This window comes from Sapajus apella, unplaced genomic scaffold (assembly GCF_009761245.1).
Source record: "Sapajus apella isolate SASKATOON/1434 unplaced genomic scaffold, GSC_monkey_1.0 scaffold205, whole genome shotgun sequence".
NCBI classification, from domain to species: Eukaryota; Metazoa; Chordata; class Mammalia; order Primates; family Cebidae; genus Sapajus; species Sapajus apella.
In genome coordinates, this window is record NW_022437145.1 from 362514 (window position 1) to 379632 (window position 17119).

The window sequence follows — 17119 nt, forward strand, 5'->3', positions numbered from 1 at the left end:
AGGTTTTTCAATGCTTTTATGAAGGAAGCAAACTTTCATTGGCTCTCACTGGACCATTTTGATTCAGACAAACTATAGAGAGATATTTTTGAGACAGCTGGCAAAAACTGAGCATAGGCCGGGCGTGGTGGCTCAAGCCTGTAATCCCAGCACTTTGGGAGGCCGAGGAGGGTGGATCACGAGGTCAAGAGTTCGAGACCATCCTGGTCAACATGGTGAAACCCCGTCTCTACTAAAAATACAAAACATTAGCTGGGCATGGTGGCGCGTGCCTGTAATCCCAGCTACTCAGGAGGTTGAGGCAGGAGAATTGCCTGAACCCAGGAGGCGGAGGTTGTGGTGAGCCGAGATCCGGCCATTGCACTCCAGCCTGGGTAACAAGAGTGAAACTCCGTCTCAAAAAAAAAAAAAACAAAAAAAAACTGAGCATAAACTCATTTTAAAATTGTTTTGTTAGATAGGAAAATTATACTAAGGTCGTGTGTGTGTGTGTGTGTGTGTGTGTGTGTGTGTGTGTGTGTGTATATATATATATATACACACATACATATATATATATATATATGTATTTTTTTTGAGACGGGTTTCACTATGTTGGTCAGACTGATCTTGAACTCCTGACCTCAGGTAATGCACCTGCCTCGGCCTCCCAAAATGCTGGAATTACAGGCATGAGCCACTACACCCAGCCCATATGTATATTTTTAAAGCCCTCATCTGTTAGAGATACATAGTGGTTTTTAGGGTTTTCTGAGATTTCCTTTCACATAATCAAGCTGACACATCAAAGGAGCATGTGCAGGAAGAGAGATGAAATAATGGTACAAGTTTGATGGTTGTTGGAGCTGGATGCTGGGTATAAGGAGGTTCACTCTACCATTTTGCTTTTGAATTTGAAAGCTTTTATGATAAAAAGCTTTTAAAAAGAGAAAGGGTACCTTGGGTCCAAACAAGTCTGTCTTGAACTGAGAAAAAAAAATTTCGTTCCTAACTGACCTTGAATAAAAGGGAATAAACAGCTGGGAGATAGATAGCATGTGTGTTGAAAGAATGAAAGGTGAAGAGATAGGATCCATGGGGCACCCCCAGGACAAAAGGATAACTTAAACAGCAAGTAAAGACATGTAGCTATCTTGGGCTGAAAGGTGAGGGAATTAATTGGTGAAGTCCAGGCTCAACTCTGGCCCCGAACTCACAAGTCCATGGTCTGAACTTAGATACTCCACCATATCTCAGAGTTGTGGGAAAGCTTTCGTGGAACTGGCAAGAGAAGGTGTTCCCAACTGAGACTATTCCATTTTGCTTGAACAGCACTATGAGCAAGACCCAAATCTGGAACTGTGCACAGAGGGGCAGGCCTTCAAGGACAGAGGCCTGGGATGAGGTAGGCGTCTGTCCTGAGTTTCTCAACAGCCTCAAGACATCGACTGCAGAAAGAAATTTTCTCTGGTGACTCTATACTTAACCAGTGAAGGTCCAGTCATCTTAAATGATGTAACAAAATGTGCACGTATAAGTTTTTACACCATACCCTAAATACAAGGATCTCAGAACCCTGAGGAGTGTGGGAGATCCACCCAGAAAATAGTCTTTGAGCAGGAGAGTGCAAGGCCTGGGGCACTGGGTGCTCCCACATTTAAAACCCAAGGAGGACCTAGCTAGCTTGCTCTGCCAACCAGCTCTTTCCAAAGGGGAGAGAGCCACCAGGGAAGACAAATATGCTATAGCCTTGGCTAAAAGAGGAGGGCTTGGGAAATAAGGACCAAAGCAAGATAGGCAAGAGCCCATCATTCCTTCAACTTTGACTGTTACCCCTATCGTTAGGAAGAGGAACAGGAAATCAGTTTTAAGACACAACTCCTGGACAGGTTTGTGGACACATCTGGGGAATATAAACCTCTGTAGCCAGGTTGGGAGAGAAATAAAGGGAGAGAAGTAGGGGTGGGAGTGGAGCCACCAGAGAGAAGAGCAGGCTGAGATGCTGGGCCAGGGGCACTCCTGGGCAAAGCACAAGCTACAGGGCCTGGGAGCATGGCTACTTGGCCTCACTGTGTTGCCACCATGCTAGGCACAGCAGGGGCAGCTCCTTAGTGGAGGCAAATCTGGCATCCCTAGGAAGTACAATCTTCAGGTCACTTTGGAAAAAGAGGGGCCAGAAGATGCTATACATCTTCCATAGAGGTGAGATTTGAATGCAGCACTCTGTGCAGTGCCACCAGAGTCCCTAACTAAAGGTGCTCCAGGTCCATATTACAACTACTTGATTACAACAACTTTCACAGGTTTATTGGTGACCCGAGGGAGCCAAGGTCTCCTTTTTGATCCTCACTCCCAGGTGGTATCAGCCTGAAAGGCCTTCTATGGGTAAAAAAGCTGATCACACAATTCATGGGTGTTCCTGAGGTCAGATCTCTCTACTAATTTGAAAAATTCCATATCCTGATTTCAGAGTCAACAACAAGGTCAGAGGCTAGAGTCCTGATAGGCATGGGGCTCAGGAGGCTGCGAGCTGCTCAGCAACACCTGAGGGGCTGCACAAAGTAGAAGCCAGGAAGGCCACAGGAAAATTGCCCCAAGAAAAGTTTCCAAGAGGGCAGGGCATAGAACCTGGCCCTGAGATTGCACTTTGGGTATGATGGGGTCAGTCACCAAGCGGGGCCTGGGGAGCAGAGAACCTGCCCACGTGCCCTGGGCATGCCAGAGTTCCATGGTCTGGGCTCAGTGGTGCCACCACAGCCTGTCACATGTTCCAGCTCCTCACTGCTGGGACATTTCCAGGTTCTTGATGGGATACAGGTACCACATCACTACCCCGGAAGGGTTGATGATCACTGTGAAGTTGGTTTCAGCTTGGAGGCCACTGATGATATCACCTGTGTAGACATCCTGGGCCTGCAATGGGGAGGGACATCACCAATGCCACTATGAGAATGGATGCACAGAGGCACCCCCCCCCCCCCAGAGGATGTAGAAGGCTTCTGCCTGGACTTTGGCCCGTCTGTGCTGGGCTTCCAGTATGCCCTACAGAAGTGGGAGCCCTGAATCTCTATCATGTCTCTACCAGCAAATCCAACAAATGCCCAAGCACAGGCATGGAGAAAGCCCCAGCCCATGGAAAACTGTGAGAAATGTGCCAGCAAGGGCTGACCCGTGGGAGGAGGAGTACAGCCCTAGAGGCTAATGGGACTTAAGTGCAGCAGTTCTGTTTGCATAGGTTGAAAACACTGGTACAGAGCATGGCACCGGCTACAGCTCTCAGTGCCTGCAGCTCCCCATGGGCACCTGCCAGAGGCCCTAAGCCCATGGCTCAGGGGAGGCCATGTGTGAACAACCACCTTCCCATAACGCCCTCCCAGGGAAATCTGAAGCCCAGGTGGGTAGCTACAGGCAGCTGGACACTCACCTCATACATCATGGACCCACTGAAGTTCAGCTGGCCAAGGGAGGAGTGGTAGTGATAAGGCATATCAGTCCTGCGGCTGAAGAAGACTAAGGCGCTTGCCTTGTTGGACAGGGGCCGCATGTACACTTCGATAAGAGATTTTTCCTGGGCACAGAAGGTAGCTACTGGCTGGGGTCCCTTACTCAGGCCCTACAGTTGCCTCCCTGACCCTCCCTGAGTACTGGGTCACATAGGCTTACGGAGGATGCCACGTGCCTCCAGCACCCCAGCTTATCTAACCCTACCTGCCTGCCTTCCCTGACTCTGCAGACACTCATCTACACCTACTTGGAGCCCAGCCCCCATGCTAGCACCCTGAGACAAATGCTGCATGAGGGCCTGCCCCAGAAGCTCACAGGACAACAAGAGGGATAAATGCAGAAACAGGGAAGCAGCGACAGAGTAGTACATGAGTGCCCCCCCTCAAACAGCTGCCAGTGCTGGCCTGGAGTGTGCTGTCCAGTGGGGTGAACTCTGTTCCAGGAGGGCAGAGAATGGAGCTGGATATGAACTCCCATCCTCCAGAAGGTTCTCCAGGCGCAGCTCTACCCATCAGCCTCTCTGGCAGGGAATTGTTACTTCCTCTGGGCATCACCAGTTCTATAGGTGCCTTCTGAAGTTCTGTAGGTTTATTTTTACCAGAGTCCAGGATTTCGTAAAGAGCAAAGGCAGCCGGGTGTGGTGGCTCATGCCTGTAATCCCAGTACTTTGCAATGCTGAGGCAGGTGGATCACCTGAGGTCAGGTGTTTGAGACTAGTCTGGCCAACATGATGAAACCCTGTCTCTACTAAAAAAAAAATACAAAAAAATTAGTAGGGTGTGATGGCGCACACTTGTAATCCCAGCTACCTGGGCAGCTAAGGGAGGAGAATCGCTTGAACCTGAGAGTTGGAGGTTGCAGTGAGCTGAGATGGTGCCACTGCACTCCAGCCTGGGAGACAGAGTGAGGAAAAAAACTCCATCTCAAAAAAAAAAAGCGAAGGCTTTGAGGTGACAGTGAAGTCCAGTCTTGTTTATATTATGTAGCCTTGGGATAAAGTTACTCAGATTCTTGAAGTTTCATTTTTCTCATTTGTAAAATGGTAAGATACCTACCCTGCTGGCCAGCCAGCAAAGGTGTCTAGAACTCCCAGCACATGGTAGGTACTCAATAAATAGCTGCCAATAGTAGTCATAGTATTCTTTGGCTATAACAGCTTCTCCTGGCCAGGTTTGGTGGAGATACACCTGTAATCTCAGCACTTTGGGAGGCTGAGGCAGGTGCATCACCTGAGGTCAGGAGTTCGAGACCAGACTGGCCAACGTGGTGAAACCCTGTCTCTACTAAAAATACAAAAATTAGCTGGGTGTGGCAGCGGGCGCCTGTAGTGCCAGCTACTCAGGAGGCTGAGGCATGAGAATTGCTTGAATCTGGGAAGTGGAGGCTGCAGTGAGCTAAGATTGTGCCACTGCACTCCAACCTGGACAACAGAGTGAGACCCTGTCTCAAAAACAAAAAACCCAGCTCCTCCTCCTCTGCAGGGAAGTCCAAGTTCTCTGCAGGCCATCACAGGTGTATAGAAGCCCTGTGCCTCACCCTTCCTGTGTGCCCTTATGTGGCTGATGCCTCTCATTCCTGACTCCCTTGAGCTGTCCTGCTTGGTCCTGCTTTCACTCAGCAAGAGGATGACCGTGGGAGCAGCTCCTAGCAGAGTCCTCAACCATATGCAACCAGAAGGGGTATGCCTGGTTGGGGGTTAAGCAACTCCTGTAACCCCTCCAAGTATCTCCCCCAGGTGATGCTGTCAACCTTTCTCTCAGGGGAGCTCAGCTCCTCAGCCCTCCCCTTCCTTCCCTCTCCACCCTAGTACCTTGTGAATCCTGCGTCCCTGGATGCCTAAGGGATCCTGGTTGATTTTGATCATGAGTGGATTCTGCAGTATGTCCATGTTCTGGGCGGAGATGGTACGCAGGTCTGTGGACATGAAGAGGGGGGCTGCCAGCACTGTCCACAGGGCCATCTGGGCCCTGGATTGCTCTAAGCTGAGACCAAAGTTCCCAATGAGCAGCTGAGGACAGAGAAAAGGAGTAGTCAGCTCTGATCTCCTCAAGGAGGTAGACACAGGGACCATCCCCAAACTTGTAGCCGAGGAAGAGCAGGTGAGGATTGGGGAAAGATGGCTGCATGTGGAGGCCTGGTTCAGCAAACACCATTCTCCAGCTGTGTGGTCCTGGGGGACTCAAGTCACTTTCTATCGAAGTATCAGCTTTTATTTTCCATAAAGAACACAATCAGTAGTAGTGGGTGGGCAGGTGGCCAGGTGCAGTGGCTCATGTTTGTAATCCCAGCACTTTGAGAGGCTGAGGCAAGTGAATCACTTGAGCCCAGGAGTTAGAGACTAGCCTGGCCAACATAGCAAAACCTCATCTCTACAGAAAATATAAAAATTACTCAGGCGTGATGGTGTGCACCTGTAATCCCAGCTACTTATTTAAGCATGAGAATCACTTGAACTGGAAAGTGGAGGTTGCAATGTGCCAAGGTTGCACCACTGCATTCCAGCCTTGGCAACAGAGCGAGACTCTGACTCAAAAAACCACAGAGGTGGTTATGCCCCCACTACATCACAGGTGGTTCAGATGATCATATAGGCTCCTCTTGTCAAAAAGCATTTTTTTTTTTTTTTTTTTTTGAGACGGAGTTTCGCTCTTGTTACCCAGGCTGGAGTGCAATGGCGCGATCTTGGCTCACCGCAACCTCCGCCTCCCGGGTTCAGGCAATTCTCCTGCCTCAGCCTCCTGAGTTGCTGGGATTACAGGCACGCGCCACCATGCCCAGCTAATTTTTTTGTATTTTTAGTAGAGATGGGGTTTCACCATGTTGACCGGGATGGTCTTGATCTCTTGACCTCGTGATCCACCCGCCTCGGCCTCCCACAGTGCTGGGATTACAGGCATGAGCCACCGCGCACGGCCAAAAACCTTTTTTTTTTTCCCCTCTGAGACAGAGTCTTACTCTGTCGCCCAGACTGGAGTGCAGTGGTGCAGTCTCGGCTCACTGCAACCTTCACCTCCAGGGTTCAAGCAATTCTCCTGCCTCAGCCTCCCAAGTAGCTGGGAATACAGGTACATGCCACCACACCTGGATAATTTTTTGTATTTTTAGTAGATACAGAGTTTCACTGTGTTAGCCAAGATGGTCTTGATCTCCCGACCTTGTGATCCACCCGCCTCAGCCTCCCAAAGTGCTGGGATTACAGGTGTTAGCCACTGCACCTGGCCAAAAAGCTTATAAACTAGGTCAAGTCAATAAATGCTCCAGGGTGACAGTGGAAGGAAACAGAACTGGACAAAGTTCCTGCACCTACCACTGGCCACAACCACCTGCCTTAGCCACAGCTGAATGGACCAAGGGGGACTCCTAACCCCAGGGCAAGCAGTCCATAGTCGGGACATAAGCTACAGGCTTAGTGACAAGAATTTTGTGCCCATCACTGTCCCAAGCATTTTAGAGTTATTTTAACCCTCAAAACAACCCCATAAGGTAGCTACTATTATTTCCAATTGACAAAACTGAGGCACAGAACAAATGAAGTTACTTGCCCAAGGTCAAGTGGCAGAGCTAGAGCTGGGACTCCACAGTAGGCCAGCTCTTGCTCCTCTAGGCTGTTCCCTCTGCCTAGCTTAGCACTTGTAATTCTTATCATCATAGGATCAATCAAGTAGTAAATGCTTGTTGACTAACAGATAACTATAAAGCTATGAATTGCAAAAACAAAATGGCCCAGGGCAATGACTGAGATAAAACGTAAGGGCTAGAAGCAGGACTGTGAGGGCGAGTTGTGCCTGTGGAGGACCAGGTAGGGCAGTGACAAAAGGATCAGAGGCAGATGGGGGAGGGCACTCCAGGCACCGGGAATAGCAAGGTCATGATCTTCAACCTGCACAGCAATAACATCTTATTCCAGGGTCACTACAGACCAAGTTCTTGAGCTTTCAGAAACATCAGAATTGCCTGGGGTGGCGGGGTGGGGGGGTATGCTTAACAGTGGGCATTCCCAGGTTCTTCCCCTGAAACTTCTGATCCAAAACGTGGGGGATAGGACCCTGGAAAACAGCTAAGTCAAGTCTAAATCAGCCAGTTCAGGGACACATTTCAGAAGTGCTGACCTAGAACCTGGCAGTGAGCCTCCAGGGAGGAAGAGAGCACAGGGCAGTGGGGAGTAGGGTCTTCACAGATGGTGGGCCTAGGGACATCCCCCTCCATCCTGGTACCATGTCAGGGTCATTCCAGTGCCCAGGGCCGGCCACCGGCTGCAGTATGTCCTGGTGCTGCACAAACCAGTTCAGGATGGAGAGCACGCTCTGCCAGGAGTCCTGTATGTCATCATAGTTACGCCAGAGGTTGCAGATGTCCACCAGCAAACTGTAGTTCACCTGGATGTCAAGGGGAAGGTGGAGTCCAGCACCAGAATCACACGCTGCAGCCCAGAGACCCACACAGGAGTTAGGGAGACTCAGCGGGAGACACAGAGGGTGGAGAAGGGGGAAGAGAACAGGTCCCATCATCTTGCTCAGGGTGACAAAGGCCTCTGAGACAGTGCCCTGCTCTGGAGCTACCAGAGTCTCCCCTCTGTGCATGCTGGTGCCAGAAGCCTACCCTGCCCTCCTGGGTCTTCCTGTCCACTGGGCACCTCCTGGGATCCTGGGTGCTGTGTGCCAGCACTGATGGCTCTCCTGCCTCAGATGCCAACTCCTTCAGCCCACCTCTCAAGGGCCTCTTCTCTAAGGCCTGCCTCTCCCTCCAACACACACCTCTCTGAGCTGGCTGAGCCCACCCGCTCTTTGCAGGTACTTATGTAGGTCTGTAGACACCTACAGATCAGCATGGGGGCATCTGTGGTGAGAATAGTCCTGGCTCTGGAAGGTCACCTCCCTGAAGCCTGGCACTGAGGAGGCAAGGAGGCCTGGTTGAGGGAAGTGCCATCAGGCAGGGTGCAGAATGGCTTACCCTGGGGGGGAGGCCACCTTCGTAGGCTGGCCAGCTGCAGGAGAAGGCAATGGGGCGGCCTGTGGCATTCAGGGCAACAGCCATCTTGGGGTACCCTGGAGAAAGCCCAACCTGTTTCAGGCCTGAGGAGGCAGTCTGGGCCCTCAGCCCAAACCTTTTCCCAGCAGATGTGAGTGAGGAAACAGGCTCCGAAGAGTAGGTGCCTCCCCACGTACCCAGAGCCTCAAACGCTTCCGGGGTGGGCTATGCTGCCACCCCATATATAGGGAACCTGGGAGCCACAATCCCCCTAACCCCTAGGTGAGGGGAATTGGGAAGCTCAGCCAGGTTGGCGCTGGTGGGTCTCCACAGCCACCCTCCCTGTCTCCCTGTGTGCCCCAGCCAGCTACATAACTCACCCAGGGCCCGTTCCTCATCTGTGGAGAAGCAGCCATCCAGCTTGAGCATATCCACCTTCCACTCCGCAAAGGTCTGAGCGTCCTGGACCACCTTGTCCAGTGTGGTGCCTGGGTAACCCATGCAGGTAAAGTTGCCCATGTCTGCATAGATGCCCAGCTTCAGGCCCAGGGAGTGAACCTATGGGGGTTTGAGGGCATAGTGGTCTCAAGCAGGACCCTCAGGGAGCCTCCTCAAGGTACATCTGACTGGGCCCCATTAAACCTTCAGTGGTTCCCACTGACCAAAGGAGAGGACCCCAGCATGCTGGCCGGGCCTCTGCCCACAATGGCCCACCCTTCCCCCAACACATACCTCCCAGCAGCTGTTTCTTGCCCCTAGGTGTTTGCTCCTGCCATCCTCTCTGCCTCCTATGCCATCTCTCTGGGTTGAGCTCAAGAATTGCCTCATCCAGGGAACCTTCCTGGAATCCCAGGCTGAGTAAGATGCTCTTTCTGGCTCTCACTCACCACAGCCGGCCCAAAGTCAGCGTTCATTTGTTTCCCACAGTAGACTGTGAGATCTCAAACAAGGACTATGTAAATGAGCCCTAAGCAAGGTAGGGTGAAAGGAGCAGTCTAGCCCTGAGGCCAAGGGCAGGGCTGGGGTGCAGCTCACGTAGTCAGCCAGGAAGGGAATGCCATGAGGGAAACGCTTGGGATCTGGCATCAGGCGGCCACTGGCATCACGCCCACCAATCCAGCAGTCATCGATGTTAAGGTATGTGTAGCCCATGTCCCGCCATCCATCCTGTGCCATCCGGTCAGCCATCTCCATGAAAAGCTGCTCACTAGTGAGGGGCAGAGGGATGGGGCAGCTCAGGGACCCAGCTCAGTCCTCACCCACACCCTGCCTTAGCTCTGATTGACTCTGGGTTATAAAAACCATGACCGAGCTGGGCGTGGTGGCTCATGCCTGTAATCGCAGCACTTTGGGAGGCTGAGGTGGGCAGATCATGAGGTCGGGAGTTAGAGACCAGTCTGGCCAATGTGGTGAAACCCCGTCTCTACTAAAAATACAAAAAAAGCCGGGTGTGGTGGTATGCACCTGTGATCCCAGCTACTCAGGAGGCTGAGGTAGAAGAATCGCTTGAACCCAGGAGGGGGAGGCTGCAGTGGGCAGAGATTGCACCATTGTACCCCAGCCTGGGTGACAGTGCAGGACTCCGTGTCAAAAAAAAAAAAAAATGACCAGCCGGGCTTGGTGGCTCAGGCCTGTAATCCCAGCACTTTGGGAGGCTGAAGTGGGCAGATCACGAGGTCAGGAGATAGAGACCATCCTGGCCATGGTGAAACCCCATCTCTACTAAAATACCAAAAAATTAACTGGGCATGGTGGCGCATGCCTATAGCTCCAGCTACTCAGGAGGCTGAGGCAAGGCAATCACTTGAACCTGGGAGATGGAGGTTGCAGTGAGCCAAGATCGTGCTACTGCACTCCAGCCTGGTGACACAGCAAGACTCTGTCTCAAAAAACCATGACCTTGCTGAGGCCTAAGCCAGGTATCGGTGTAAATGACCACCAAGGATTGTGCCATGAGCCATAAGCAAGCTGGCTTGAAAGGTGTGGCTGGCCCAAAGCCAAACCACTGACCCAGGCCTCCCAGACAAGGGGCCTGGCCTGACGTTTTAACAGTTATCTCATGGGCTGGGTCCTCAGGGCCTTTGGCCCCAGGCCAAAAGGCAGGACTGGGTCAGGAGAATTACAGGGGGCCTGGCCTGACCTTTTTATCTCATGGGCTGGGGCCCTGTAAGGTCTCTGCCTCATGACCAGGTTGGGGCCTGACAGTCCCTATAGAGGCCCCAGGTAGGTCATGGGGCTAGGCTGGGGTTAGGCATCTGACAGTCTAAGTGACTTCTGTCTGCAGTCTTTGGGATGAAGAACTATGACCCTGCCTTCTTTTCTGGCCGACCCTCCACCTCCTGACCCCACTCTGCAGGGCCCTGGGCAAGGCTTGTCAGGTGGATGCAGACCTTACCTGATGCAGTTCTTTGGGTCCTCATCACAGTTAATGTTGCAGCGGAAGCGTTCCCAGACCAGCCAGCCCATGGGTGGCGTCTGCAGGAGCCCATTGTCCAGCATCAGCACCTGGGCCACATGCCCCAGCAAGAGCACTAGGGGGCCAGGGAGGAGGGGATGGTGACTGCCAGTGGCCCCCACAGCTCCAGCCCTCATCCCACCCTATCCGTATGTTGCTCAGCCCTACAGAGGCTGCCTGCCTATATATTAGGGAAACTGGTCTCTTGGGTTTAGCCATTCTTCCTGCAATGACTGGCTCCTGCAAAGCATTAAGTAGGAGGATGGTGCCTGGGCCAGGCAGTGGTTTGAGGTCTGGCCATCACCAGTGCTCGAATTAGCAAAACAAACACTTGAAGCTACTTCCTTACTATACCCCCCATCAGCTCCTCCCATCCCATATACAGAACTTAACTATACAGATGCTCCTAGGCCTGCTATGGAGCTACATTCTCATAAACCCAGCGTAAGTTGAAAATATCACTGGGCGCAGTGGTTCACGCCTGTAAGCCCAATATTCTGGGAAGCCGAGGCAGGTGGATCATTTGAGGTCAGGAATTCAATATCAGCCTGGCCAATTGGTGAAAACTTGTCTCTACTAAAAATCCAAAAACTTAGCCAGGCATGGTGGTGTGCACCTACAATCCCAGCTACTCAAAAGGCTGAGGCAAGAGGATCACTTGAACCCCAGAGGCGGAGGTTGCAGTGAGCTGAGATCGTGCCACTAAACTCTAGCCTGGGCTGTGACAGAGGGAGACATTGTCTCAATAATTTTTTTAAAAAAGAAAATATTTTGAGGCCGGGCGCGGTGGCTCACGCCTGTAATCCCAGCACTTTGGGAGGCCGAGGCGGGTGGATCACGAGGTCAAGAGATCAAGACCATCCTGGTCAACATGGTGAAACCCCGTCTCTATTAAAAATACAAAAAATTAGCTGGGCGTGGTGGTGCGTGCCTGTAATCCCAGCTACTCAGGAAGCTGAGGCAGGAGAATTGCCTGAACCCAGGAGGCGGAGGTTGCGGTGAGCCGAGATCGCGCCATTGCACTCCAGCCTGGGTAACATGAGTGAAACTCCGTCTCAAAAAAAAAAAAAAAAAAAGAAAATATTTTGTCAAAAATATACTTAATATGGAGGAAGCAACCTGTTGAGCACCTGTGTATTGAATGAAAAATACATATATATATATATTCTTAATACACCTAACTTCTAACTTGCCAAACATCATAGCTGGGCCTACCCTACCTTAAAAGTGCTGACAGGCCAGGCGCAGTGACTCACACCTGTAATCCCAGCACTTTGGGAAGCCAAGGCAGGGGGATCACCTCAGGTCAGGAGTTCAAGACCAGCTTGGGCAACATGGTGAAACCCCATCTCTACTAAAAGTGCAAAAAAATTGGCTGGATGAGGTGGCGTGTGCCTGTAATCCCAGCTACTGGGAGGCTGAGCAGTAGAACTGCTTGAACCTGGGAGGGGAAGGCTGCAGTGAGTGGAGATTGCACCACTGCATTCCAGCACACTGTCCAGCCTGGGTGACAGAGTGAGATTCTGTCTCAAAAAAAAAAAAGTGCCAACAAGGCACATTAGCCTACAGCTGGGCAAAACCATCTAACACAAAGCCTATCTTATGATAAATTGTTGAATATTTCATGCAATTTACTGAATACAGAAAGTGAATGGAATGGTTGTATGGGTACTGTGGTTTCTACTGAGTATGTGTCAATTTCACACCACAGTAAGGTTGAAAAATCGTTTGGGACCATTGGCCAGGCTCCTGGTCTCCTAAGCCCCAGTCCAGAGCTCTTTGCTGTCTATCATAGACCCTCAAGAATCCTCAGGGAGGCTTAAGAAGTAAGCCAAGGCCGGGCGCGGTGGCTCACGCCTGTAATCCCAGCACTTTGGGAGGCCGAGGTGGGTGGATCACGAGGTCAAGAGATCGAGACCATCCTGGTCAACATGGTGAAACCCCGTCTCTACTAAAAATACAAAAAATCAGCTGGGCATGGTGGCGCATGCCTGTAATCCCAGCTACTCAGGAGGCTGAGGCAGGAGAATTGCCTGAACCCAGGAGGCGGAGGTTGCGGTGAGCCGAGATCGCGCCATTGCACTCCAGCCTGGGTAACAAGAGTGAAACTCCGTCTCAAAAAAAAAAAAAAAAGAAGTAAGCCAGCCAGGACAGACACACAATCAGCTCACTTTTCCCTTTTCTCCCTCGGGCCTCAGTTTCCTTATCTGTAAGATGTTTCCTTATCTGTAGGGACTGTACAGGCCGTTCTCCGCACATGTTGATATCACATCAGTTAGAGCCTCTGGACTTAAGGAAGAGGAGGTGAGAAAGGAAGGACCTCTTTGAAGGGAAACTGATTCCTGAATGGGCAAGCATCTTCTCCCTTCCTGACCAGCTCCAAGAAAAAGAAGAACCTGTCTCCCCACATAACCACATTAGGGAAGAAGGGCCAGTCAAAGCACTCCTTGCAGCACTCACCTCGACCCTCCCAAACCACCCCAGCCGGTGTAGGTACCTGTCTTCAGCAGCATTGCTCTGGACGCAGCGTCCGAGGACCTGACCAGGTCTGCTCTGCGAGTATCAGTTGTATGTGTTGGGTTCTGGAAGCTAAGAAACGTCAGAAAAGCACTGCGGTCACGGCTGCCTGGCTAGCCCGGCCACCCTCAACCTTGGGCGTGGATCCTACACTCCGTCCCCAAGTTGCCTGCCCTATCCCCAGCCATCACTTCCTGGAGCTTGAGTTCTTCCTTCATAAATACTAAACAATGTGTCTTGGACGTCAGACCTCAGTCTCTCTGCAGTGGTGGGAGCCCCGAGCGCCCACTGGCCGCCTTCGGAGCGGCCTGGCCTCAGAAAAAGGCAGTGACTGGCTCAAGGTCGTCCAGGAAGAGCGGAGGGGTGGGGCTGGGGCCAGGCTCCGGACTCCCATCCGGGTCTGGGTTCCTGCCCTGGGCCCCCCAAAACCACAGTCACCGCCTGCCGTACTTACCCTTCAGAAGCGCTCAGTCCCGCGGTAGCTACTGTCTCCAATCCTGTAACCTGAGAAGCCCGCAGCGTTCCAGTGGGGCGGGGCCTCACGAGGACAACCCTCCGCGCAACCTATCAGAATCCCCCTAGCAACGCTGTGCCCCGCCCACTACGGGATCGCCCTCCCAGTGCCCCGCCCTCCGGCCGCCCCCCTAAGCCCCGCCCCACTGGGCTCCCGCCCTGCGCGCTAGCGAGGCTGGTATTGGCAGACCGGGTTTGGGACTGGATGTCGTTTGTGGTCCGCACCCCACGAGGCCTGCCCTTCCATCTCTGTGGGGACCACGAGGGCGAGGATCGTGCCAGGCTCACCGTGGGCGCTCAGTAAGCGTCTGTGCAGTGAATACCTGCTGAGGGTTTTGTGCAGAGGAAATGAGAGACTGCCTCAAGCAAGGCCCCCGCCAGCTGCTGGGAAAATGGAAGTCGAGTATTAATAGTCTACAAGGAAAGTTCGTGGGAGGCAGCAAAGCAGGCGGCTCCCCTTCCCTGCCTGAGGGTCAGGGACTGCTTGCACGGGCTCGGCTATTTCTTTCTTTATTCATTCATCAGGTATTTATTGAGAAACTGCTAGGTGCCAAATGCTTTGTTCTGGGATTGTAAGGGCAGAAAGGTGTGATATTTTTCTTCACTCATCCCAAGGGTCCCAGCGGACGCTCCTATAAACAAAAGATAGGTTAGCAAGTGAAAAGCATAACAGATTGATTTACTCAAATGTTTTATATGACTTGAGAGTCTTCAGAAGACCCAAATATTTAGGGAAAACTTTATGTCTCAGTTTGATGAAGAATGGACAGTCCTGGCCGGGTGCGGTGGCTCACACTTGTAATCCCAGCACTTTGGAAGGCTGAGGCAGGAGGATCGCTTCCTGAGGCAGGAGGGCAGACATTTAAGAACAGCCTGGTCAACATAGTGAGACTCCATCTCTACAAAAAATTTAAAAATTAGCCTGGCAGGTTCCTGTGGTCCTAGCTACTTGAGAGGCTGAGGTGGGAGGATTGCTTGAGCCCAGGAGGTCGAGGTTGCAGTGAGCTGTGATTGTGTCACTGCACTCCAGCCTGGGCAACAGAAAAAGAGGAATAAGGAATGGACAACTGTGTATAAACGCGATTAGACAAAAGGGAATGGTTTAATGATAACAGCTGAGTGTGGAAACCCAGCAAGGTCTGTCTGTTCAGATTCTTCTTGTTCTCTCTGTGTGGCATTCCCTCCTCCTGGAAAGAGGGCAAGACCGCTTCTGGAATGAGAGTCTTACGACCTAGTATTAGACAGGGTAGGTCAGAGGATTCCTTTATGGCTAGGTCTGACAGAAAGGTGGGGGATGTTTCCAGTAACATTTGTAGTTTCTATAACTCACCTTGGGGAGGAGGAATTTTAGTTTCTATGGCCTGCCTTGCAGGAGAAAGAAAAGCAAAAGAAGGGGGGCAGGAGGTCAGAGAGAGAGACTTTGCTTCTGAGGCTCTTCCAGAGTACTTTGGTTCAAAGTACTCAGCACGCCCAAGTGCCATATTTTTAGGCATCGCTTTCTGAGCCCCAACAGCACCTTCACTCAGATGGCCACTGGGCATCTCAAACATAACCCAGACCACGTACCGGCCACTTCCCACATCTCAGAAAATGATAACTCTCCTAGGTGCACAAGCCAAAACTGCACAGTCCTGCCTGCTCTTTCCCTCACGCCCCACATCCAGCCCCTCAGCAAATCCTGTGTTCTCTACCTTCAAAAGCCATTCTAAATCCCGCTGCCTCTCCCTCCCTTCTCTCGCCGCCCTTATGACATCTCGTTTGGATCGTGGCAGCAAGCTCCTCACTGGTTTTCAGCTTCCACTGACATGGATTCTCTCCACAGCAGCCGGAGCAGCAATGAAATCGCTCAGGTCCCTCCTTACAGCACTGTCTAGACCAACAGCCTCCCAGATTTACACTGTTAAAACACACACTCTGAATGGAGAGATTCCCCGCCACCCCCCCAAACAGGCTTTGTGTGAGCAACATGGCTGTTTATTCACCTGGGTGCGGGTGGGCTGAGGTTCTTAGCTCCGTCAGACCTTACATTCCTGTCTTTTTATAGTAGTAATATAGAGGAAAAAGAAATGAAGAGTGGAGGGCAGTGGACTATTAGGGAGACTGGCACAGAGGGGTGATGGGGCAATGTTTCTCAGGGTTTCTTCAAGTGGGATTGGGAGCGGTGTGGACACCTGAAAATGGTAAAGAATTTAGACTGCTGGGAGACCTCAGGGCAAGGGGTGATATTGTGGGGTTGTTAGAGGGATCATTTGTCATATTGACTGATTGCTTGTTGCTTGTATACGATTTTGTAGGAACTGAGAGATTAACTGGAAAACACAGGGTCCAAATAAGAGAAGGAGAAACATAGGTAGCAGAGGACTAAGGACTGGAAGAAGCCATGACTCCATTAGAGAGTGTCCAGCCAGTCCAGCCAGCTCCAGATGGTTATCTGCCTGATTAGTGAGCTTTTGGGCTCTTTTAATTTATTGATGGCATCATATACAAAGCCAGACTGGTGTACATAAAAACAACATTCTTCATTTAGAAATAGACAAAGACAGTGCTGGGCGTGGTGGCTCACGCCTGTAATCCTAGCACTTTGGGAGGCCGAGGTGGGCGGATCATCTAAGGTCAGGAGTTCAAGAAATAGACAAAGACCTCCTTTTTCAGGAGTCAGTAAATCAAGACCTCTGAGGTTTTGGAGGACAACTGCAGCTAGGGAATTTAGGTGAGCTTGAAGAAGGGATAGTGATTGAGTTAATTCTGCAATGCTAGCAGAGAAATCGTTAGAGAGGCTAGGGAGGGAGACGATTGAAGTGGTAAGACCTGCTATACCTGTGCCGAGTGCACTAGTAACTCCTAACCCTACGCGTAAGAGGGTCAATGGAATGACCCCCTTGTGACATGTCAGGACCACAAGGGGAACCCGGAGGCTTTCGTCTCCGTTGGTAAACTGAATTTTGGGCTTAAGGAAAACTAGGGTACAAGTGCCTGTCCAGTTGGTAGGAAGGCAGATGTAAGAACCACAGAGGAAAAAAAGTCCTTGGCTTAGACAGAAAGAACTGGCGCTGTAAACTGAAAAGGTGAGAAAGTGTTCTAGGGGGTGCTGGGTTCTTGGACCCAAATGCCAAGAGAACCAGCAAAGGCTGCGGCTGTTCAAGGTTGTAGCGGGGCTTGGTGGGGTAACTGTGCAGAGGGAGA

General features: G+C 51.5%; 2 protein-coding genes across 3 annotated transcripts in view; one reads left to right on the plus strand and one right to left on the minus strand.

The window, feature by feature from the left end:
- PHETA2 (PH domain containing endocytic trafficking adaptor 2) overlaps window positions 1-17119 on the plus strand; it is a 49251-nt gene that overhangs the window by 22012 nt on the left and 10120 nt on the right. The gene's annotated exons all lie outside the window — the stretch shown is intronic.
- Window positions 851-13987, minus strand: NAGA (alpha-N-acetylgalactosaminidase). Of its 2 annotated transcripts, none has more exons than XM_032270194.1 (10): window positions 13878-13987; window positions 13404-13495; window positions 10847-10982; window positions 9487-9658; window positions 8832-9009; window positions 8434-8528; window positions 7698-7859; window positions 5294-5491; window positions 3404-3547; window positions 851-2892 (listed from the first exon to the last, which is right to left on the minus strand). In XM_032270194.1, the coding sequence occupies exons 2-10, from the start codon at window positions 13417-13419 to the stop codon at window positions 2758-2760; spliced, it is 1236 nt and encodes a 411-aa protein (XP_032126085.1). In that variant the 5' UTR covers window positions 13420-13495; window positions 13878-13987; the 3' UTR covers window positions 851-2757. The 2 variants fall into 2 exon arrangements, with proteins under 2 accessions (XP_032126085.1, XP_032126086.1); XM_032270195.1 differs by having other exon boundaries at window positions 2322-2892; window positions 13404-13488; window positions 13878-13944.

Excerpts from the sequence above, each read along its gene's own strand:
- NAGA (XM_032270194.1), bottom strand. Across the intron at positions 9,010-9,486 it reads TTCCCTTCCTGGCTGACTAC|GTTCACTCCCTGGGCCTGAA; the intron begins GTGAGCTGCACC and ends AAACCCCCATAG. Across the intron at positions 7,860-8,433 it reads AAGGTGGCCTCCCCCCCAGG|GTGAACTACAGTTTGCTGGT; the intron begins GTAAGCCATTCT and ends CTTGACATCCAG.